Genomic DNA, 25017 nt, shown 5'->3' with positions numbered 1-25017 from the left:
TCCAGGCTGCATCAGCTGTCATCGCAGAGTTATAACAGGGCTCAGCGGGAGAAAAAAACGCTTGATGTAAGCAATGCATGTCACTTGAACTGGAGGCCAGACCGCATCCACTATGACAAAAACAGGACTTTCCAAGACTGGGGGTTTTTTCTTTCATGTGAATGGGGTAAGGGAGCTCTGGGCTGACACGGTCGTAGTGCCTGTCACCGAGTTCCGACATATGAGCAGGCCTACGGTCCTCGACAGGGCTGTGATTTACAGCCAGTGAAAAATGGCAAGTGAATATTTTATTGAAAGCCTGCTGCCTGTGATTGGTCACAGCAGTGACAGGCTGCCAGACCCAACTTTTAACATATCACACATTTTTGTGGAGGCTCAAACATGCGAGGGAAGAGTGATCGTTACAGATCAATGTTTTTTTTTTTGTTTGTTTTTTTTTGTTTGTTTGTTTTTTATTATTATTTTACCTGCTAGAACCATTCTTTTAATTATAATTCAGTGTGTCAATCATACCTAACATTGGATCATAGTCAAACTATTGTGCCTAATAGTTTTTATCGCCTCTGGCTTCCGCTACTACACGGCCTGTAATAGCTGTGATATTACCTCCTGATACTTTGCCTTCCTTTCATTTCAAAAGGAAAAGTGTGAATGTGGTCTGTTAGATACTTTGTTGCACACCCCTCTTCCATCTCACAACACATAAAGGGCTGGAGGCTGGTGGTTTTCCTATCTGAGCTCCCAGCTGCTGCCAGCCTACAGTATAAGGCCACAGTAGTAAAAAGCCTCCCACGTCGTGTCAACTATAAATTCTTGTCTGTGTGACTGATGCTTTAGGTAGCTATGGAAACCTAATATAATGCCCCCCTCCCTCTCGCGCTCCGTCTCTCTCTCTCTCTTTCTGTGTGTCTCTCTCTCTCTCTCTCTCGCTCTCTCTCTCTCTCTCTCTCTCTCTCTCTCTCGGTCTCCGCCTGTGTCTCTCTCCCCCCTCTCCATCCACACCAAAAGCTCTTTAGGCTACTTTGCGCATGTACGGCCAGTCAAACCGAGTATTGCATCGACTCCAAGATGGCGAAAACACGTCTGGCTTGCCTCCTGACTCTCCTCTCAACTCACTGTAAGTACACAAATCACGCCAAGTTTGCTTTTGTTTCGCCCCTTGTCTCCCCCGAGGAAGGTGAGCGTCGAGCGCCGCTCACTTCGGCGTCTGTTTGGTCGAGGTTTGTTTTTTTTTTTCTACTCCAGCGTGGGGCAAAAAAAATAAAATAGATAATAGACCTCAGAAGTATCCCTATTTGAACGCAACTCACGGTAAAGTCAAGCCAGAGTGACAGCCGGACAGCTCTCTTCGGCGTGAAGTCAATACAGTTATTAATTCTCTTAACGAAATGAGAAATATAGTCGCCATTTTTGATAGAACTTAGTGTAAACATGATGGGCGAACGCACGGCTCGAGCGATGGTTTCAAGCGGCTGCGGTGCATCAGATTCATCGCCCGACTCTCCCTTCGCAGTTTTGTTTTTCTTTTCTTTTTATTTATCGGGAGTGAATGAGGGAAGTAAAGTGCCGCTGTGTGTTGATACAAACTGTCTGCGCTTATCCATTAGCATAGCCTGACCAACTGAGCGAAAGGCTGAGCCCTTGCATCAGTTCACTGAGCGGCACATTATCAAGAGTCTGGTGAAGCCACCACGTTTCGTGTCCTCACTCTGGAAAAGTTTCAGCCTCGCAAGTTCGGAGAGAGACTCGGCGGCTGTGAATTAAATATGAATTAATGCCGTTTCGCTGCCGTTAACTATTCAACATGGGGTTTTTTGTTTTTTTTTTGGAGCCGTGGTGATGGCCGAGATGTTGGAAGTAGTGATGCGAGATAACGGTTTTTCCTGCGGCGGAATAAAGCAGGCTGTCCGCGGGAGGAGCCAGCCAGGCCAGTGGGTGTCCTCCACCGCCCCCTCTCCTCCTCCCGCTGCCGCTGCTGCTGCTGCTGCTGCTGGACCCTTTCAAACCGCACCAGAGCTGAGCTGGTAAACAGAAACAGCCGTCAGAAAATCGATTCGTTTCACTATATCAACCTTAAAGACCCTATATCCCCCCCACCGCTTTTTCAATTCCGTGGCTGGAGGCGATAAACGGTCACCTGTAGGAGCGAAGCACTATCCTGTAGATATTAACGCAAGCGGGCGGAAATCCCGTAAAGTTATCGTACTTTTAACGTGAAGTCACGGACATGATTGGACGGCGTTAGAAGGAAAAGCAATGTTAAGTCATTACTTATGTGTAGGCGAACTTTATGTGATTAAGTATCAAATACAGCGGGCTATTTGTTACAGAACAGAGACGAGCCACTTGTTGCTGTGCTGTGTAGCAATTTGTCAAAACCGTCTGTTGTTTTTGTCTTCTTTGCTCTTGTCTTCAGGCCTTCAGGTTTTTAAAAGGAATAGGTAATCATCCATCCCTGATACAGACAGTATACCCAGAGCCTGGCCATAGAAATTAAGTTTCATTTTAAGTGTAACAAATGTTTTGAGAAACTTCTTTTTCTCTTTTACAAAAACATCCACAATCTCTTCTCTCTCTCTTGTTTATTTGCGGATGACGGTGTTTTGAATTTTTTCACGACATATTTCCATGAAATGTTGTGCTTGTTTTTCTCTCCTTGGACGTAAATGAGGCAAGGTGTGAGAGGACAGACACACAGATCAAAGGGGACGGACAGACATAAGAACCCCCTGTGATCTCTCAAGTGTGTGAATTGGCTTATTCTCTTTGCTTTAATTAGGAATTGCGCTGGAGCTTGTTTGAAATCTGTTTCGGCGCTATCAACACCGTCTCTCTTGACACACCTCGAGGCTGTGTGCTCATTTTCTTTTCTTTTTTTTCCCCCCTTTTGCAAGCGATACATTTCAAAGTCAGTGCTCGTAATGATGTTCCCCGAGTAAATCTGTGACAGGGCATGGAAGCAGCACAATTGACATTTTCAGGGGGTGGGGGTTGGGGGGGGGGGCAGTGAGCTGGTGAAGATTTAAGAATTTCTTTTGTCTTGCCTGGACAGGGCTTAACCATGTGGCCGACTGGCTCCAAGCCAGACCATCTTTAGATACAAGACAAATCTGGCTGGACTAAAGCTGGCTGCAGTCTGTGTAATGAATTAACTATTTGTTGCTGATAGGCACTGATTACTAATAGACACCGACTGTAATTAGAACGCTCGGTGGAATGAGCGTGTTGTGTACTTCGCTTCTTGTTCCGTAGGTCACACTTATTTCCGTGTCTGTGAGATGTGCTTGTTATTTTCAATTCATGACATTCTTTGGGTAGCGCTCATCTTAATGGCCGCACAGCCCCGGCCATTCCAAGCAAGGCTAAACCCAGCATGGCTGAACTTAGCTGCAAATATCAGCCCAGTCATCTGTCAGCGAACCGAAAGATGAGGGCCATTGTTATTTTAAGTACACATGCTTACAGCCGACTTTCCATTCTGATCTAATGGAATGTGTCAAAATGTTCCATTGTTGGCCTCACCTGAGCCATTTCACTTAAAACATTCCAAAGAACGTGGTACGCACTTTAAGAGGACATCTGCCAGAACCGTCCTGCCAAGAGTATGGCCAAGATATTTGGGAGCTTGGAAGAAACTCAAAGTGGATTAGTACAGAGCAAATATAAACGTTGAGATCACTGCTTTGATTCTTATAAGAAACACTTGTGGAAAGCTATACATCAGACCTCAATGCTGCAATTTTGAAACTGATCATCAACAACAAAAATCTATTTATACCAGAGACTCAGGGAAGACAACCATTGTTTCACACTTAATCAGCTTTCACACTTGCTCAAGTGCTGAAATCTTTTTTTTCGTCCTGTGCAATTGACATTTTTATGACTTGACATTATCTTTGTGTTTACTCATGGCTGTCAGCATAATCCAATTCAAGCCCTCTCTTTATCTGAATGGATAAGATAAGAGAGAAAGCTGTCCACTAGGTTGTTGTTGAGCCTCCCCTGTGCTCTCTGCTGATAAGTCATTGCATCATCCAGACAGCACTGAACATCCGCTAACCCACACATAACTGGGGTGCTGATCGGGTGACGTTACCCAGCATGCTCTTTAAACATTTGTCTAAATCAGAGCCAAGTGTCGGCACTTTTTTTCATCGTTTGGCATGTGTGCCATAGCCGTTTGGTGTGGCAGGAGTCGGTGTGCCCCAAGATAACTGTGGATAGTGGCTCCCCTAGGAGCTGCCTGTTGTCAGATGTTTCCCTACCCAACCCAAAGCTTGTGAGCAAATGTTTGGAGCACTCTCTGAATGGCATGTACGGCCCCTGTGGGCAAGTCACATACAGTCTGACATTTTACTGCAGAGACAGTAAATGGCAGAGTAAAACAGGGACAGACAAACAGAAAGGAGTCCCTCGCTGCTGAGCATTTGTTTGTTACAAGTCAAGACTTCTTCCCCCCAGGCAACCCTGAGTGAAAGGTGTCAGTGGCATAATAGATTTATCATAAGCTGTTTTTACACAGAGGTCCCACAATACTGCCATAACGAGCTCATTTTGTTGGCTTTGCTTCTTTTTACACTGAACCGAAGAATGTGCTACTGGCATGCCGGCTTCCTGGATGTCAGTTCTGGGGGGGGGGTGGAAATGTCATTATTGATTAATCTGCTGATTATCTTCGCTATAGAGCGGTAACATTTTTCAGGCCATAAAATTTTGAATAATTCGAAAAATGTTGACAAAATCACACATTCCCACAGTCCAAAGTGTGATCTTCAAACTGCTTCTTTTGTCAGCCAACAGTCTAAAAACTCAAGACTCTTATGTTCTGACTTAAAGAAATGTATCAAATATTTACGAAGCTGGAGCCAAGAAATGTTTGCAATTTTCACTTGAAAAAAGGCTGATACAATTTATACATTTTCAAAATAACTGGCGATGGATTTTCATTAATTTGATTAACTGTTCTGCGTTGCAGCACATGTTCCATCCTGCCATCTCATCCTTTTTATCATGACGTCCATTCAGTGCTGTTACCACTGATGGCTTAAAGGTAGAACAACAATGCCCCGTCATTCCTTGTTCAGACCTTTTATATAGAACGGTGAGGCGGAATAACGGTAACATTCACAACTCAACCAGGCTGTGTAGAGGCTATAATTGTCTTATTTGTTCTCAGGTCAGACTTGGCAGCAGGAGGGAAATCTACAGTTACCATGAGAACACACTCATGGTAGCTGTAGAATGTAGAGCATATGTCCTTACTGCGAGCTGTCCGATAACTTTTAGAAAATTACACAATTTTGCGATCACATCTAAATCACTGCAGTCAGCCATGTGGATATCTGGGCAACAACAGTCCCTCCATGGGATAAAGTCAGAGCAGCACATGGCCCTTACTGTGGAATGAGCCGAAACAGCTGAGCAGGCGTGGGTGGTGGTGTTTTGAGCAGCGTCGCAGGCGCAACCAGAAATATCTGCTGCGTCCCTCCCAAACCTGACTGTGCGTGTTAGCAAATGCAGCATTCCAAATAGAAAACACATGGGGGGGAGAAACCGTCTCATCATATGTGCACTGAGTAACAATCATAACCACCTGTTTTCCTCAGAGATAAAAGAGACCCCTGTTGATGAGCTAGCTGAGGTCAGAGCAGAAAGGGGGAGCTGTGAAGAAAGCTCAGCAGTGTTGCGAGTTGAAGGCGTTCAGAAAACAAGCTGGGTGTGCCGCTACATCTCCTGAGACAGAAATCCATTTTAACCTGACACAGAGAAGGATTCAGCTTTCTGTCCTGCTTTTATATGTTTTTTTTTCACTCACAGTAAGCTACTGCAGATGCTGAGGTTGAAAGGCAAACACGAACGTGCTCACGTTCCAGAAATGGCATTGGCATGTGCGTGCTTCAAATGTCAATAACACTATCATGTGAAAGAACCATCGGTCGTAAACTAAAACCAGCCCTCAGGCAGTGCATGCTGGCCAAAAACCCCATATGAAAATATTATAACGGTCTCGGTGTGGAAAAGGAATGTAGTAAGGTTACGAGAAAAACATGTTCGGATTAATAATCAGATACCCAGACAAGAGAGGGAGTCAGGAGAAAACAGTCGTTCTGTTTAGGGTAATGACCTTTTGGAAATGATGGCTCTTCCTCAATAGGAGGGTAAAGTGGTTGTGTGTTTTGACAAGACATTATTATCGGCTGTTTAGGCTACTCTAGATCAACAGGATAAGTCCAAGACGCTTTTGTGCCGGCTGCCTGAGCTTAGGGCAGCGACAGAGGTTTCCTGTTTGATGATCTTTATCTGTAGTCACATGGTCCCTGGAGGGAGGAAGCGCCATAGCAGTTCTCCTGCGCGTGGGTTCACTGGATACTGACGGAGTGCATCAATAGGTCAAAAAAGACCGCCATCGATCAAACATTGGGACACTGTCAGCATAGTGAAATAATTAGGGGCTTCATTAATGACATGGCAGAGCCAATGAACTACATGTGGCTGAGCCGCTGTTACTCTGAAAGGAAAAAGCTTGAGGCTGCGCTCCCACTGAGAGTCATAACCAGATAATCGCTCCGGATTCATCTTTGTTTACCAGGCTGTAACAAAAGGGCAATTACTGTCTAAAAATAGCCACAAGGCAGAGTCATCCCACAACCTCAGGTGTTTGATCACTGTTCATTCCACAGCATCAGGCCCACCATTAAAACATATATAATGTCAGTGATTGTGGACAAAACTTCTAGCTTGAAAGAACAGTTCACCCAAAAACGAAAAATCATGCCGAGGGATAGTTGGTTGAAGTTTCTCAGTCCATGAAATATATCTGAAACTTCACAGCAAACTAGAATTGCAGAATTCTCCGACAACTGAAGGAGATGGGGACTTGTTTTAAAATATCTAAAGCAATAACGTTTTTATTTTAAACATAAAATTGCTCCAAATAACTACAAAGGAAATAAAGTAATATTACATCTCAGCCTGATGGCACTCAGGAGATTTTGAAGGACTAATAATTCCAGTAATACTAAGATCCACATTAGCCCTACTATAATACCACAATTTCAAAATCAGTTCTAAAGGTAGCCACTGTCTGGCTTAAAGCTTTGCTGTTGAATGGGATGGAGACAACAGGCATGCTTTTAAGTTTCTGAAAAGAAATAAAGCAGGGGGCCTTCAGGATGTCGTGGATTTAACATTTTCTTCAAGGACGTTTCATGGCAAAAGGACACTGCAAGGTTTTGTTGTGTTTTTTTAATGTTTTCTTTTAATAGTAAACATCAGTCTTTGGAATTCTACTCTTCTGATGACACATGGCCATGATAATAAGATATCGCGGGAGCTTTGTAAACTTCATAAACACAACTGTGGATGTTCGATACCTTGGAAAGACAAGACTCCACCTCTCCACTGACACCTCCCAGAATGACGAACCTACAGTAATGTCCTTCATATCAGCAGAGTTTGAGGAAGCTGAAGTAAAATATTTTTGGCAGTTCAATACATTTTTTTTTTGTGAGTATACCTGGTTTATATCATCTCTATTACACTATGAGATGGTGGTTTTGGCTTGCAATCTAGCGCTGAGACGATCATAGACTGGGAGGAAAGGAGATCTCATCTGAGGAGCTGTACCTGCAATTCAACGTTGCAAATGAGCTTGTTGTACCACATGTTATTATTAGCTCAAGAACTCCCTCTGCTAATCAGGAGCAGTTGTGCTTGAAGCTCATTTCCTTTCCTTACATCTGGTAGCCTGTAATTATGGGTTTTCCACACCTCTATCTACCACATCCAGGTTCATGTCAGGCCTGCAGCATGCTACTGTGGAGGCAGTAGGGCTGTGGATGCACCTGTCACACATATAGCTATCAAAATAATAAAAGCATGTAACATTATCTTTGGTAAATTATTTCAGAATTTCAGTTTCAAAAGAAACAAGGCTGTTCACGCTAATTGTTTGGGGTAGATATGGTCAGTTTAGCAGAGACACTAAATGTCAACTAGAGGACTTCATGTGACTTACTGGCATCCTCTGGCAGGCAGCACGAAATGGGTTCAAAACAGCACAGCATAGACATGATAGATGAGGCTTGGTCAGTGAGCGAGACCCAGACCTTGATGCTCTCAACTTAAAAATAAATAAAATGAGGAAATTATTTATTGCATGCTGGCAAGGCGGGCCTTTTTTAGACTCAGCAAGCACTGAATGTAGCTTAGAAATGACAGCAAGTTTCTGAAACACCCTATGTGTATCTGAAAAGAACAAACAAATCATTTTCTTCGTGGTCAGAAATCCATGTCAAAGATTGATCTTAGTCTTCATCTCTGAAAAGAAGGGCTAAGTAGCTCCATACTTAGCAGGACAGTCAGCAGAGAGGGGATTTCAGAGTGCTTGGGGTAAGACATGACACAGAAATCTTGGTGCTCATCCCAATGAGTTATTAGTGATGATTAACATGCCTGTGCATGCATGTGTGTAAGAGTAATAATGGACATGCAGTGGGTCTCTCTGTCAAATGTTTCTTGCTGGCCCTGCTGGCTTTGTAATTGTATCAGTTCAGACTTTCATTATTGAGGTACAATGAGGTAAATGCTCACCATCAAATCATCTGCAGTCATGCTTAACACCATCTCATGTTCAGCTTAAAATAATATAGGACACTGCTGACTGTGAAAATAAATCACAAATTGGATTTTGTTTTTAGTAAGAGTACTGCAACTGCCTCAGTGTGCTCTGGAGTTCGATACTCGATTATCTCCAACCTCATAGAATTCAAATGTCACTCTGACTATTTTTGACAGGCCACAAGACATTACACTTAAGAGCCTCTGAAGCGTCTACTATTTGAGCCAAAAGATATATTGTCTTATACGGCATGTATTAAATATTCACTGAATTGTTCAAACATTTGGGAAGTGCACTTTCTGGCAGATGATTAGATGAGAAGATTGATACCACTCCTATTACTGTCTGATAGACTGTTTATGAGTCTAGAGTCAGCAGCCGGTTAGCTTAGCTCAGCACAAAGACTGGAAACAAGAAGACATAGCTAACCTGGCTCTGGCCAAAGATAACACAATCCACCAAATAGCATGGTTAAACTAAGTGCATGAATTAAAATTTCTGATTTGTTTAATCTAACACTGGTAATACCTGATACAGGACTTTCAAAAAAGAAAAAAAAGCTCACTATCTGCAGAGTGCTGTCTTAATTTACTAGTACTACAAACCAACCATTTTCTAAAGCTTCAGCTTCACATCAAAAGCATTAACCTATTTAAACAAAAGTTGATATTTATAATTAATTTTATAATCAATTGCCAACAATTAAGCATTGAATAAAACAGCAAACGACTGCTAGTGAAGCAACGCTGTGCATAAAATAAGCAGAGAGCTGAAAGTGACAGCTGCGACTGTTGTTGTCAGCAAAACGTACTGTGACGTCACAGTGGACTGTCTATTTCCCAGCTGGAAGTAACTGCTAAGCTCCCAGAAACAATTTTTCACATAACCGCACTTAAAACAGCAAGTTGTTAAGATAAAACAAATGAGATATAAGGTGTTAATAAGTAAACCTTAGCAAGGCTGGAAGGGGGATTTTCTTCGTGAATGTAGCTTCATATTTACCCTACAAACATGAGAGTGGTGTCAGTCTACTCATCACCAGAAAGCTAGTATGGCTATGTCCCAAATTATCCAGCTATTTATTCAATTGGTACATGAGGATATACAGCTATAATTAAAACTTTTTCATGTAAATTCCAAAAGCTGTATCGTAGCTATAATCAAAAGGAATGCTGCTGTAGACAGTCCGCCAGTACAGTCAGAATGCATTCAGCTGACTGGACAGATAGAGTTGGCAGATTGTAACCAGACCATGTGGCCATATGGTGTGAGGGCTATCCCTTCTGGACTACTTAGTGATAAATATGTTGAGATTGAACTGGAATTGATAGCACTGTTTTGCAGCTTTAGAGCTTGCCAAAATATCTTTTAGTAGACAGTAATTCAAAATGGCATCGATCTGACGTTATCGACCACATACACCGGTGGGTTTTAGGTCAAATGGTGACAAAGTCTAGATGATCCTGAATACTTTCAGCCCGGTGCTCTTCCCCTTCGTCCTTTAAAAAGTCCCCCAGCTGTGTGAAGAATTGTCCTCATTCAAAGTGTTATTGGGTGGAACAGGAATAAATACTTAAAGAGAGTGGAAATGGTTGATTTCTCGGAGCATTAATGGAATTTCTTGATTCTGTCAGAAAAGATCTGGAGTGCCTGGATCATCTGTGCTTTTTAGCCTTTGCTGTGGATCATGCAAGAGCGCTCAGTGCACACAGTGCTGTCGCCACATGTGTGTGAGGGCAGACTTTGGGTAAGCAAGTGCCTCAGATATTTGTCAGGATGCCAGACATAGGCGACGAGTTTGTAACATGGTCGCTGGCCCTGTACTGAGCCCCAATAGAGGAGGCTTTACATGTGTGTCATAGAAAGCAATAGAGGGGAAAGAGGAGAGAGCAATTTGGGTGGATTTCATTGTGACTCAGTGGTTTGTTGGGCATTTGTCATCATTGTAACAGGTCACTCAGAATGGCAAGGCTGCAGCTTCAGAGCCGATCAGAGACATGCAGTAAGTATTAGGTTGTGACTGTCCTATAATTTTAGCTACAAAACCTTCACAGAGACTTAAGAGAACTGTTGACAAGACTGTCCACGGACCAGCGGAGCTTAAGGGAAACAACATTTTGAAATATATTTTCAGATGCTTTCCTCTGTATCGACTTGAGCTAAATGACGGAAAACAAGAAAATGGGAAGAAATTACAGAAACAGAGGATGAGTCAGTGAATATTCCACTGCCCAACTGTGTTTGGGGATTTCCTGTATTCTTTAAGACTGTAATTAGCCTAAATTGTCAGTTTCTCAACATTAAACCTCATATCCTGTAAGGGCAGAGTCATTCCCAAAATGACCATGTTATCACCTCAGCCATTTCCTTTTGCAAGACTGCTCTACTTCCAAAGTCAGATTAATATATTTATACAACGGTCATTATGAGGGCTTAAAAGGTGACTATAAAAGGACCCACTGGGGTTTTTTTTAAGGTCAATTAAAACTATTTTTTGCTGCGTAGAAAGATCCCAAAATAGATGAAACAGATATTTTAACAGAGGTTAAACAAAACACATACTAAGTTGACAGTAATGTGGCCACATTCTTTTGCATTGTTACTCCTGTGAATTCCCATTTTCAAACTATATAGAAAGTTCAGAAAATGAAAATAAAAAAATCAAAGCAGGATTAATAAAGCAGTTCTTTTTGAACTTGCTGTCTTGTACCCTAAAGACAAGCTCCATTCTGTCTGATCATTTCTAATTAAAAGTGCAGTCCACTGGTCCAGCAAGGCACTCCTATAACACAGTGGGACTCATTATGGACAGTTGAAAAACATTTGATCGTAATCGTGACTGCGGAACCATATTCCCCCTGTGCATACTTCTTATTCAAAATCTGTGGGAACAAAACAAATGTAACATTTTTGTTGAGACCTTTTAGTGGAGGGACTTGAGAATACCTAGCATGACTGTATGATCTGGGTTTGAAAGCAACTTGAACATCTTGCTAGGAGAGTTTTTACACTTAGAAAAAGTAGACCCCGCTAAGACAAAATTGTACGTGGTTCCTCAGTTGCTTGACTAGTGATTATTTGCAGTCTGCTTCATGTCTTGCTCATCAATAAAAACAAAGCCACATCTCAAAGCTCTTGAACCTAAGAATACAGAGAGCACAGATGTGCAGTTCCTAAAATATTCAACATACAAAAGCAAAGAGCCAACAAATAATTTATTGAGAAAATAAAAACACAACAGCAGAAAACACAAGAACAAAAGCCATGTAGTCAGCAGGGGTAAAGTTTACAGTTCTCATATGAGGCCTCAGAATACGTGTGCGGCTGGTGAACACGAGGGGAAGCATAAAACAGGCCGCAGCCCAAAGTTGAAAACATTGCTGCCCCACAGCCATTGATTCTGGCCTGATCTGACCCAAGCGAGAACAATGATTTTATGGTTTCATAAGCTTTCCACCACAATTTCAGAGGGAATCTGTATCTCCATGCTGACTAGTGTTTCTAAACAGCCTCCGTCCAGCCAGCGCTCATATGTAATGAATCCCCCTACTTACACCCCCAACCCTCCGCCCTTCCCTCGCCGCGGATCACTCATGCGGAACTGAGTGACTATACAGATTTATCTCAGATCATCAACACTCAAGATCATCAGTGTTCACATCTGTGGGCGGCTTCCTTTGGGGCAATTGTTAGCGTGGTAACGTTCAGTGAGACGTTCTGTTCTGCATGGAGAGATGAGCTTTGAAGGACTGCAGTAATGTGCTGGTATCCAACCTAAAGGTTTCCAGTCAGACATGAGCAGAACGATCCTCATGAATGGGAAATATGCCCACTCTATTATACTGTTGTCCTATCTGTGTTGAGACGGATGCATTTAAGCAGATTGAGTCTGGCGTTTTGCCAATCAGTGGTAGCTGTGGCTTATCAGGGCTGGTCCTGCTGAGTCCACACCACGGAATCCAGTGCAGTCGGAATATTTATTACTGCCAGACTAGTGACTCCATTTCTGATTGATGGAATATCCTGCTCACTAATGTGCACTTGTAACGTAATTAGTTAGCAGGTTGTAATTTTCCTTCAAACAGCTGAATCATTCCAGATCCATGTTGCATGTAACGCAGCAGCAAATTCTGTATAATTTGACGAGGTTAACGCCATGAGGTTTGGATTTCCTTACTGGATCAAGCGCCAGATGTGTGCAGGTTTTTGTTTTTGTGTTTGCATGTAAACACCAACCAAAAAGCACATCATAATCTGCTTAGTAAAATGTTCCTGCACTCTCAGCTATAGGAGGGGAAAAAAAAAAAAAACGATTCGTTTCAAAAAAATAATTATTTTCCTGTGGCACTAAACTATGTCTTGACTGTCACGAAGGACATCATTTTCCATGTAATCAACACAATATTGAACAGGACAGCACATGTATGCCAAGCTCAGCCTGTGGAATGCCACAGTGCAGAAATGTTGGATGCAAGCAGAGACAGCAGGTGACTGAGGTCGCCAGCTGTCCTCTATTCTTACCAGGAAAGCACTTTGGAACTTAGCCATTGTTGCCCGGACCAGTAGGTCGCACTGTAACTATGCACGGTACACCTTTACTTCCTGTGTGACTGTAAGCGTGGTGGCATAGTTGATGTTACAGCCTGGAAACAGAATGGGAGGCATGAAATGTTCGGTCGTTTGGCTGTCTGATGCCTCTGTCTGGTATTTCCCACGGAAACCCATCAAGGATTCCTCCCTGAGCAGGTGATAGAAGTGCGGCTCCAGCGGGGGGGGGGAGTCGCCCGCAGCAGGAGCCTCAGATGGTTTCCCTCCCCAGCTGTTGTTTAAGCAGCATTCCCTGTCCCACAGCTCAGCCAGCCTGTCCAAACTATTTGACTCGAGAGACTGCCTTTATGCACATTTGGTGTCTGAGGGGCTGCTTGTTGGCAAATTCTTGTTTGGAATTAGCGCACTTTGATGGCTCAATATCTGTTTACTTATTGAGGCACAAAGTAGTGTTACATAGTAGGCACATAATGTTCATAAACAACTGTCTCTTGATGAGCAACAGACATGATTTATTCACAGTTAATGTGTTTTGCAAAATGGAATTTGGACGTCTGCTTTCAGTATGTGAGAGAAGGCAACTCCACCCTGTTAATTAGGAGTTATTTCAGTGATTTCAATAAACACTTAACAAAAGACAAAGCTGTTTGTTCATATATTATGATTTCTGTGTAAAGCCATGGAATTTTAGTAAATATTAGATATATAATTGAACGTTTACAGATAAGTTTGCGCAAAACCAAAAATTCAGTCATTATCAACACATGCCTAAAGTTTCGTAAGTCTACAAAACATTTCTGGAGCTTCACAGCAAAACAGCATGGCAGCTTCTCCTAAGCAACTGAAGTAGACAGGGACTTTTTCTAAAGCAAAAGAAAACAACAGGAAAAAAACTTCCACTCAGGAAGCCCTGAGATTCCAAAATCATTATTAGATAATGTTTAGATTATTTTTCAAGCCAGTTGTTAAGAAGAATGCTGCAATGCTGTTTTACCATGGATCTCCAGAGATGTTTTGTGGAAAACAAAATATTACCAGACTTTCCATCGGCATGGGGGTAAGTAGATAATGACTGAGGACTTACTTTATGGGTGAAACTATCCTTTGACATGTCTCTCAAATTCGAGCTTTCTTGCAATTTAAATGCCTCAGAAAAATAGCGTGGATATTCTACCGAGTTCCAACATCACCTAGAAAGACCTTTCCAAAGGGATTCCACAGAGGTGAAAGTTGTGTTTGTTTTTTCTAAATGCTGGTGCCCCCTGTGCCATCGCTTTCTCCAGTTAGTCTTGTTTTAAAAATGAGTTGACCCCAGTCCCCTCCACCACGCCTGCCTGTCAAAGCACATTTCACCTGTGACCATTCATCCCCACACAGTCACAGGCTTTTGGCGACCTCAGATTCTGCACTCCTCTTCATGTACTCCACATAAGTGCTTACTAAGGAACAATGAAACAGTTAGAATTGCCACCCACAGCATTATACAACATGCGGGCCAGTTGCCACAGTTTGCGAGAGCGTTTCCTTAAAGGAAATCTTTGTCAAAGAGCAGATCATTTAGCAGTGACCCATGACTCTTGGCTTGACCATGCTGACTTGACTTGAGCTTTTTTCTCGCAAAGTGAGCAGACACTCCCTTCTGTCTGTTTTATATTAAACTGTTCAGCAATCACATGCTGAGTAAACCCTCATGTATATTGTATTTCAATAAACAGCATCTGGAGTTTGTTAGTTGATTATGAATTTAGAAGCCTTGTTGATGATGTATTGTAGTCATACAGTACATCAGATTTCAATGCTCTCACCAGTCTTGGTACAGTCTGTGGTTTGTGGAAAACGGTTAAATAAATTGGCATGTGTATGATTCTTATAAGAATATAAACAGGTTAGTGGAATAGTTATGAGTCATCTGTTGAAAAAAACAAGTGTTGTGAAATGAGGTAGAGCTCTAAGAACTCAGTCTTAAATAATAAACCCAAGAAAGAGAGGCTTTCTGAAAGCATTGTCTCCACCAGTGATCAGAAAGGCATCATGTCAATCTAACCACTGTGCTTTTCCAGTATTCAGACTTCTACTACACAAAATGCCTTTTGTTTCAGCGTGAGAACAAAGACCAGTTAATAGTCCGGGCTGTGGGAAGCCACTGTTGTAAGAGTAGACGTTAGAAATACTGGGATTTGTCCTGGGCCTGCTGTTTCAGAACTGATAGCATCTTGATGACTGAGCTGAATGCTGCTGGGAGGCCCTATTATGAAGACTTTATAAGCTTCCTGCTTCCATCTCACACATTATGCTCCTGAGTACCATAAATGTGCAGCTACACAGCTCAAGACGTGAGTGCACGTGGCTCCACTCTTGCTGTGTGTGTTTAATGCACCGTTGCATTTGTCTGTTGGCATTCGTGCTTACTTGCTTGGTGTCATTTGGTCAAAGTGAGCCTCAGATGAGAGAACTGCCAGTGCAGAGGTATTAAATAAACACTCAACTCCTGTCCGTGCTGGTGAGATGTGCAGGTTGTGGGAATGCAGCTCATGAAAACAGTTTAAAATAAAAGTCAGCAGAGTTGTATGAAAAGTTGGTGTGTCCCTAAAGGCTGCATCACAAAAAGCACCCTTTCAGTTCGGCTCTTTTCAGCGGGCATCCTTGGAGCATGCAGGAAGTGAGGCAGATTAAACCTTTTGGACCTGCTAAGTCAACATGTCTCTGCTGTGTGGTGTTGTATTATTGTTCAGTTGTCAGTTGAGCCTTAGCTCATCGTGGTCGGCTTCGCTCATCGTCCACGCACTCAACAATGAGCGCTTATCTCTGCAGGCTGTGGCAGAGTGGCTCATCTGCCCCCCACCTCTCTGGCCAAATGAGCATTATTAGGTAAAGGAACTGCTGGCTGGTCAAAAATAAAAAAAGACCCATGTTAATATCCCAGCATCCAGATTAGCCTGATATCTGCAGATGTGAGGGTTTCCAGATCTTTATATGTTATAGAGGAATTATGAGTTAATCTTTTGTGGCGTGCTGACAGAAAGCTTAAAAAAAAAAAGTGAATATTTTTATTGAGGATCGAATGTGTGTGTGTGCGTGTGCATGTTTAAGTATAGCAAGTAGGGGAGGACAGGCAGCAGGTTGTTATCCAGGGATTTACCACTATGTATTATTATCTGACCAGTTCATTGTTGACTCACAGGAAAGGATGTAGGTTAGTGCACAGTAGCAACAGTCAAGTAAACCCCTGCTCTAGAGATCAGTTTAAAATGGCGTCACAATCAGTGGACTCATGGAATCATGAAATGATACTAACCATAAGCCACTCCCGTAGCCATACAAACATTTATTTTGATCATGGTTGAAAAGGGCCCATGTGGAAATTGCATTCCTAATTAGGATTAAGGAAGGGGTCAGGCAGCCTGGACTAGAATGTGAAGCATTTGCAATGAGCGCTGCTCATGCCATCTGTGCAGAGAGTGGTGAGGAGCTAATTCTGGCACCGAGTGTGGTGCGATTTAACACAGATTTTTGTGGTAGCAGCTCCAATTCAAGCATGGGATTTGACTCTGACTGTAGCCCAAAAAACTGTTGCAGCTAGTTGAATTAGCCCCCACCCCCTCCTGTTAGATCTCCTTTAAGCTGACGCCATGGAGCTCCCCAATTCAATTGGACATCCAACATGTGCGGCACGTCAGATTGTTCGCATAACAGAGATGCTGCGCCAGGGGAGGCCCGCTCACCCTCTTGGCCTTATGCTTCAGTCTGTTTAGGCATTCTCACTGTCTCCCTCAAGAGGCTGACCTGGGCTAGAAAAATGAGCGGCCAATTATTTCATGATGAAGTATGTCATGGGTTATCTGGTTGCCTATGGAAGGCAGGGGGAGCTACCACACCTCACACCTCTTACCTGGGAGGGATCCCAATTAGCAGGCTGTGGGGGTCTGGCTCGTGTTGACAGTTGCTATATATAGTGTCTGACTGTTTGAATGCTCCTCAAGGAACAGGTCATGATTGTAGGATATTACATGCAATGGTCCACATCATCATAGTGCAGTTGAGCTTCAGAACTGATATGGAGATCTGTCAGAAACCAACAGTTGAAGTTGTTATCTCTCTTCCAGCTATTATTTTAGATTTTGTGTAACTGTCACAGCACTAATACAGCAATCCAACACCCAGAATAAATGTTGGTAATAGACGTTTCTGCAAACGAAAGGTATGTTGAAACTTGACCTTTCTTTATGCTGCAAATTCAAATTTATTCATGTTCAATTCTGAATATTATGGTGTGATATCTCTGTGTCTATGGGTACATTTAGGGACAAAAAACACTCAGTTGGGGTTAGGCAAAGAAAATATAATATTTTAGCATAAAATACTTGATGGAAATTGTCCTGTCATCTCATCAAAATGATCTGGTTTTGTTGCCACTAAAACAACTGGAAAATGTTCCAACACTTCGTAAAAAATAACAGTTTTTTGTTGCCACTAACGTGACTTGAAATTTGCATTGTCTTGTCTAAAATATCTGGGTTGGTTGTCATGAATACAGCTAGAAATCTTTCCAGCATATCATCAGAAATGTCCTGTGGTTTTAGGGCGTAAAGATCTGAAAACTCCTTCACCAACACTTGCTTAGTAGATTATCACCTCACCTCTATACCCTCTACCTCATGACCAGATAGTCAGCTCATATAACATATATGTAATCAGGACATGATTTGTAGAACTGTTGATATGATACAGTGGACCTACAGTGTATAATATTGTACGTTACTACTGAAAACACCATAAAATGAAGCAGTACACTTTACAGTTTCTAGTGGTGGTTAAGTTCTCACACCGTGACTTTCTAAAACAGAATTAATATCATGGCAGAGGTGACAGACAGCCATGTTGCTAATTATTCATGTTCAGACAGCTAGAGGAGGGGGGCACAGTGTTTCAGCAGAGAGTGCAATACTGGAATTACACTGCATCGCAAATATAACTCTATGGAGTATCAGGTTGTCCTTCAGGATCTCATGACTGGATTTCTGCTCAATAGATTGAGGTCTACACTTGCACAATGCACGTGGTCCTCAGTCACAATACCCATCAACCATTGTTCTGCTTAATTAAGCATTCATTCACTTCTACTGCCTGAAACTGTGTCACCAAACAAAGGTCTCCATTGGCATGCATTGATGCTGGGACCATGTGAAGAGGCTGTGTGACACCGAACAACAGTACTATTTTTATACAGCAACCAGGATCTGATTATCTCTGGGCCAAGATGTTTCACATGACTTAATGAATGAGTAATTTTATCATTGAAGATCATTCCATAGATATCAGTTCCTTCTAAATGCTTTATTGTCATCAACAACTGTATCAGCATGAGTGTATGTACATGGCTTAAGAACAGAGGGTTCCTGCTAAGAGGTGTTTGTACACCAGTTGTCCATGTGACGAGACGTAAAGATTTTCTGTATGTTTAGTATGTTCTTCAGCAGTCAGACTTTGTGCTCGTCTTCTCAGTAGTGTTGCTGCATGGGATTGTCTTGTATAATGAAGTTAATAATGAAGGGATTGAAAGAATGATGATTATAAAACAGCATATGATGTAAAAAATAAATGAATTATACACACTTGCACAGTGACAGTTGTGTTCATATATATCCTTACAACTTTGATTCATTTGTTTTATGACTGACATGACTTGAGGTGCCCGCGGGGTTTGTGTAGGAAGTACCATAAACGTTGCACATCAATGCTTCCAGAACTTGTATGTTTGTTATATCTTGTCAAACTTTATCGAAGCACATACCCATATTGGGTTATGAGTCAGTGTGCAGTATTCAATATTTTAGTGTCAGTATTTAGGATAACCAGTGATAAAATGCAGCTAACTCATGTATTTAAGTTCCATTTTGAGGTACTTAAGAAACCTGAGTGCTTCCATGTTCTGCTACTTTATCCTTCCACTCTGTTATTTATTTGATAAATTATTTTATTTTATCAGTAATCAGACTACATAACTAAAATAAATTACTAAACTATTCAGGAGATAAAGAAGTGAGACCTGAGCATTGTAATAACAGTTGCAAGTTGAGTGAATATATGAGCATTTTGACACATTTCCTAAACAACCATTTACTGTCTGGAGAATCTGCGAGTTCCCTGATGTGAACTGATGGCTTAATGCCATGAAAGGCAGTATGGTGAGTGAAAGGCACTGCGTGTAAGGTGCAAGAGAAAAAAAAAGTTGCTTTTCCTACTCTGTGGTCCAGTCCTGTGAGCTAGTTGTACTTAGCTCCAGGTCAAAGTGAGAGCAGGCCAGATGTAGACACTAACACTGACACAAAGTGACAGGTTCCCAGGCATTCAGTGACACCATCGGCTCCTCCCCCACCCCCCTCTCCATCCTCTCATTGGCTCAGGCCGAGTATTTGACCCTGCCTAGATCAGTGGGCTCACCAGCAGCAAGGCACATGGTTTGCCCTGGACTTACCGGGCTCACAGATCATGGCCTGCAGCAGCCTCGTATGTAAATGCAGAATAAATGAATACATAAGGAGCCCTTGTGGGGAAAGCTGAACTGCGTTTGAATATACCTGGAAAAGATAGGATTCATTTGAATTCACTCCTGATACCAGAATACAACTTTTAGTCTGACAGGAAGAGTTTATCCACCAGGGATAGCATGGTTGTTAGCCGAGACATCACCCCGACTTCAGGATAAACATGTGAACAAGGTGACTTTGGTTCAACTGTGAGTTTTAATTGAAATGTAACCTGTTCACCCATATTGTGGTAAAGTTCCATCATGTAATATGCAGATGTGTACTCTCCTTTACCTCCACCTGTTCTTCAGGTCTTTAATTTACCCCTGTCCTGGTTGAAGCTGATTGTATGCAGACCACTTGGCATTCTGAACATGATGTTAGTCTGACCACTTTCATCTCTGAGCATTATAATTCTGTTGGCTGTATGCTTCCTGGCCACGGGAAGAGGCACAGTGACTGGGTTAAGCCATCTGACGTGCTGGATGCTGCACTTTTAGATGAAATGCAATGATTATCTTTTCTTGCCAAGACTTAGATGAGATAATTGATACTAGTCTTATATCTGTACAGTAAATGTGAGGCTACTGCAAGCAGCCAGTTAGCTTAACTTAGCATGAGGACTGGAAACAAGAACAAATAGCTAGCCTGGCTGATCTTGGAATAGATGGTTAGGGTGAAGTGTTGGGACTGCATGGCTTACTAGTAGGTCTGGGTATCATTTAAAAAAATCATGATACCAGTACTGAGACCAGTACCCAACATTCTAAGTCTGTCCACATACCAGTACCATAACAGTTCTTTTTAAGAAATATTAGCATGTCAGCATTTACTGCCCCAGCATTTGAAAATATTTGCTCTGCAGGAGTGGTGGGTGCCTGGAAACATGCATAATAAGAGGCTAGTTTAAACAAGATGGGGAAGGTCCCTCTCCTCTTCTACCACTACGCCGCAGGATTGATGGAGGTCAGCAGGTAGAGCTCTATAGAGCTCAAGCTCCTTCCGTGTCTTATCTTATCGGTCAAGGAGTTGTGCTGCTAGGTTTAAGGGCCAGGTCCTCCTCAGCAAACAGCTCCCCCAGTGTCAAACATGGAGTGGCTCTCAGTCACAGCAGTCTATAAAAGGTAAGTATCGAGGTATAAATAAAAATCAAAGTCGCTTGATTCAGACTAACCCAGAAGAAGGCACTGAAGCACTGGTTTAGAGCTTAGGTTAGTCTGGGGACATCAGCAGCAGAAGTTGTGGTGGTAGTGGGGGGGCATAGCATTATTCATAATTAAGGGAGCCAACATTAACCAAACACATTTAGCTGCTACAGAAGCTGAAACTGGGATATGCTCGCTAAATAAGGTAAAGTTAGCGGGGAATCCATGACAGATTCTGAAACCTAGCACACAAACCTGCCTACTACCTGCTGTTTGTCTGGAAACGTTTCAATACCTTCAAGGTATCGAGTACTAGACAGCTAATTAACGCTATTTTGTAATCGCTAATTTGTGAATGACAGTCCCACATTTCGAAATTGAAATATTTCGAAATTGAAATATTTCGAAATGTAGACTGGCAGGATAGGAGCACACGTTGCTAATGTTAGCCTATAAATCAACTCGAGTAGTCAGGTAATGAAGTACTGTTCTTTTTATTTGATGACTTGATTGATAGCGTAACATTGAGAATGAATTGCAAGTGTCCAGGCTTTTCTGTCTCCATCAAGTAATTGGCAAATGGCATTGTGATAATACCAGGATTGCCGGGGCCTATTGGAAATGTCCTTTCGCATTTCTTTTACATAAATACCCTTGAAGACAAGGGTTGTTCTATTTCAAAGGGGAAGATTTTAACCACTACCCCTTGTAACTCTGTCCTGAGGGGAATGAGGGCACTGGTTAATGAGGAGAAGTGTTATGAATTGGAAATGGGATAGAGCTAGATCATCAGTATATTTTTATTGAGTAATTTATGTTAACTGGTCACACACCAGACAGAGGTTTGAAGACCTTTTCAGAAAAACCTATCAAACCATGACCTCAAATACGTACATGCTGTACATAGCAAACCATGAGTTCAGTGGACCACTCCACCCCTGTTCAGCATGTGATACATTTATATGCAGGTTTAATATAGCTGCATATTTTACATACACTTGAAGTTTGCTGCTCCTTCAGTGACAAGCTGCTCTGGGACCATCCATTTACGCTCAAACGTGGTGACATTTGCTAAGCAGCTGAAGGTGCACCTGGTGCATTTATATGGCAGGGATTGCATTATCTTTGTTTAACCACACCACACGTGCAATTCCCTTGACTTTCTCCAGTTGACACAATTTTGTGTTTTTTCACAGATGTTTTTCACAGATTGACTGTTCTCCAAGAGGCTCTAATAGATGAAGTGGATGTAGGTTAACATCAGAAAAAGGAAACAAAATGCCTTATGCTTGTACCTTAGATTATTGTATAGTTCCACTCAAGCTCAGAGGAATAGAAGTCTGTTGGTGAGTGTTTCAGTATGTAATGAAAAAAAAAGCACAAAGTTGTTTTTCCCATACCGATAGAAGCGGATTTCCCCAGTCGATCAGACAAAGAGATTACCCAGCCTCAAATCTTACCATGTTTTATTTTCGCTCATGAATCGTTCCTGTGATGGTCTGAACTGTCGATTCTACAGAGCCAGTACAACAGACAACAGAGGGGTAGAAATAGGTGTGCGTGGGTAGAAGAAAGTTAAACATACACTTTGGGATGGGAATAGTTCGACACTGGTGGATGACCACAGCTGTGACAATACAACCTGGGGTCATCCTCCATGCCTGCTCAGCCCTAAAACCTCTCCCTCATCATGTCATCAGATTACTGTTTTCATGGAAGAAGACCTCTCAGGTCTGTTAACTCTCTCCCACAGCACCAAAACAGGTGGGGTCCTGTCTAGTGCTAGGTCATCGGTTAGAGGAAGGGAAATGGCAAGAAAGACAGAAAAAGAATCAGTTACTATGGAAATATCACCAATATTGCTATGGGAACTGGAGCAGCAGAGCATGCTTTGTCTAAGATCCAGCTGTAATCGTCTCTCAGAAAGAAGCTTATGGTAATATGCGATGCTCTTATGAATTAATTTGTCAGGCTTTGTGTCCCAGCTGACATCATAGACCTTTATCAAATGGAAATTAGTGTCTCCTCAGGGGAAAGCAAGCAAGACATGAGAGTCCTTCAGCAATACGCTGTTCAACTTGCCTCCAGTCAGTCCCAGTGCTACACTACATGGTCTAAAGGGCCATTTCATGAATGATTCTTAATCATATCGTTTTGTTTATGACTTGTTATAACATGATATTTCAATCAAAGATTTTAGATACTTGATTGTAATACATTTGTTTTACAGTGAAGAACCATTTTGTGATTTTATATGAAAAAAGACAATCACCAGAGACTCACCTGTCATTTTTTCCCTTTAATTTAGTCATCCTTGTGATCAATATGACATAGTTCTCTCATACTCACTACACAGTTGGCATACAGTGGTTTTATATTTTCCTCCCTTCAACTTTTCCTTTAGAACACTTAGCCTTTTCTGGCTTGGCTGGTTATATTCTGCTTAAGGCTCACGTTGACCTTTTGCGCTCTGTGACCAGAAACTTGGCGGTCATGTGTGCAGTGCCAAAACCTCTAACCTAGTTTGTAGGAGAAGAGAAACATTTTCCACACTCAAATGATTTTCTGTGTGCTTTCAGAAGAGAAATTCCAACAGAGACCCTTTAAAGGAATGCACAAGTGAAAGCCCACGGGAGACCTGGCAACCTCTTGACACAGCATGAATTGTGGGGGGCGGGTCTTCATTTATCTGTCTTGGGCTGTTAAAGGACCAAGTCGTCTAGTCATTCTCAGGGACTTTAATAACAGGAAGTGTCCAATCATCAAAGATCATTAATTGAGTGTGTGAGGTCCTGCCTTGTGTCAAGCTCCTATTAATTTTAAGGTTGAGATGTTTGGCAGTATAATCCAATTACTGAGGTAACTTTTTTTGTGTTAATAGCATCCTGTAGCATCCTGGAGTGTAAAAAAATATACATTTGGGAAGATGGAAAATTAGAGCTGAAACTACTCGTTTTTTAATGGATTCATTGGTGAACAGAAAACCAAACAAGTATTTTGGCAATTGATTGATTGATTAAACATCGCTAATCACCTGCTTGTTTGCTTGCTTGCTTTTGATGTAATGATAAACATGATTCCGGCCTTTTTTAAATTTTTTATTTTGTCTTTTGGCTTCTGTCGTGAAGCTCTTTTGTTCCAAGGTTGTGGAGAAAACAAGCAGCATAGGTTCCTGAGAACCAGTGTGAGTCTCCCTCTGCACTTTCATACTTAATTTCACCACTGCAGGGATCTAGCGTGCTTTCGGTCCTCACTAGCCATGTTGTTGTTTGCCTACTTCATTTGCTTGTTTACCTACTTAATATTTCAATTGGAAGCATGGTGCTGAATATGTATCAGGGGTATCTAGGCCATGTTATTCATGTAACATTAGCTACATGCAGTCAATATATAGCATGAACAGTATGTTCTCGTATCCGTGAACCTGGAACCTCCACGTGTGTTTGGATGCACATGCTCACACTACCTCGCTTATATAGGGTGAGATGTTGGCAATGTGGCACAGAAAATGTGTTGCACATATATTTTCTTATGTTGTCACTTTTACAAACTGTTGAAAAATAAATCATCTGGAGGACACGGCCTTGGAGATGACAGTTGTTGATATGACCGGCCGGTCAGAGAGCAGGAGCGTGTTTTATTGAGATGGCCCGTCATTTGTGTTGGAGTTGGGAAGTAAATAATTGATCAATCTGCAATTATTGAACAGGCACTACTCCTCTTTGGGGAGTCAATTGTAAACAACAATTCGGGATAAACAGAATAGTGGTTAAAAAATATAATAAAAGAATAATAGTTATGATAGCAACAGCTCCTTTTATAGAAAGCCAGACTCAGCCGAGAGGTTCTATGCAACTCAAGCAGCATGCAAACACATGGAGCGTTACCAAACAGCAACTGGTAGCAGGAAACGCTGGGTGTATGTACTTTGATGTCTAAGCCTCCAGAAGGGCGTGGGAATAGTCTCCAAAGGCAGAAGGCGGAGGTGTTCCACAGGGAATATCACCGGGTTGCTTAATTGAACCTTTCTATTTATGATAGCGGCCTCACCTCTCTGGATTCGCGAGCAGCAGTACGGGAAACAAGCTCAGCTTCCCAGGGGGGACAACAGAAAAAAAAAGGAGGGATTCATTATACAGCGCAGGCATCAGGAAATACCCACCTCCTCTGTGTCTAT

General features: G+C 42.1%; 1 protein-coding gene across 1 annotated transcript in view; it reads left to right on the top strand.

Annotated features, from left to right (window-relative positions):
• Positions 1-921: 921 nt before the first annotated feature.
• The window catches only part of jam3b (junctional adhesion molecule 3b), a gene marked incomplete at its 5' end in the record, with an annotated part of 38225 nt that continues 14129 nt past the window's right edge, over positions 922-25017 (top strand). The window contains one exon of the mRNA XM_037120524.1: positions 922-1117. Within this exon, the coding sequence (XP_036976419.1) occupies positions 922-1117 (196 nt within the window). The remainder of the gene's footprint in view (positions 1118-25017) is intronic.

This window comes from Acanthopagrus latus, chromosome 13 (assembly GCF_904848185.1).
Source record: "Acanthopagrus latus isolate v.2019 chromosome 13, fAcaLat1.1, whole genome shotgun sequence".
NCBI lineage: Eukaryota > Metazoa > Chordata > Actinopteri > Spariformes > Sparidae > Acanthopagrus > Acanthopagrus latus.
This window is presented reverse-complemented; position numbering and strand designations above follow the sequence as displayed.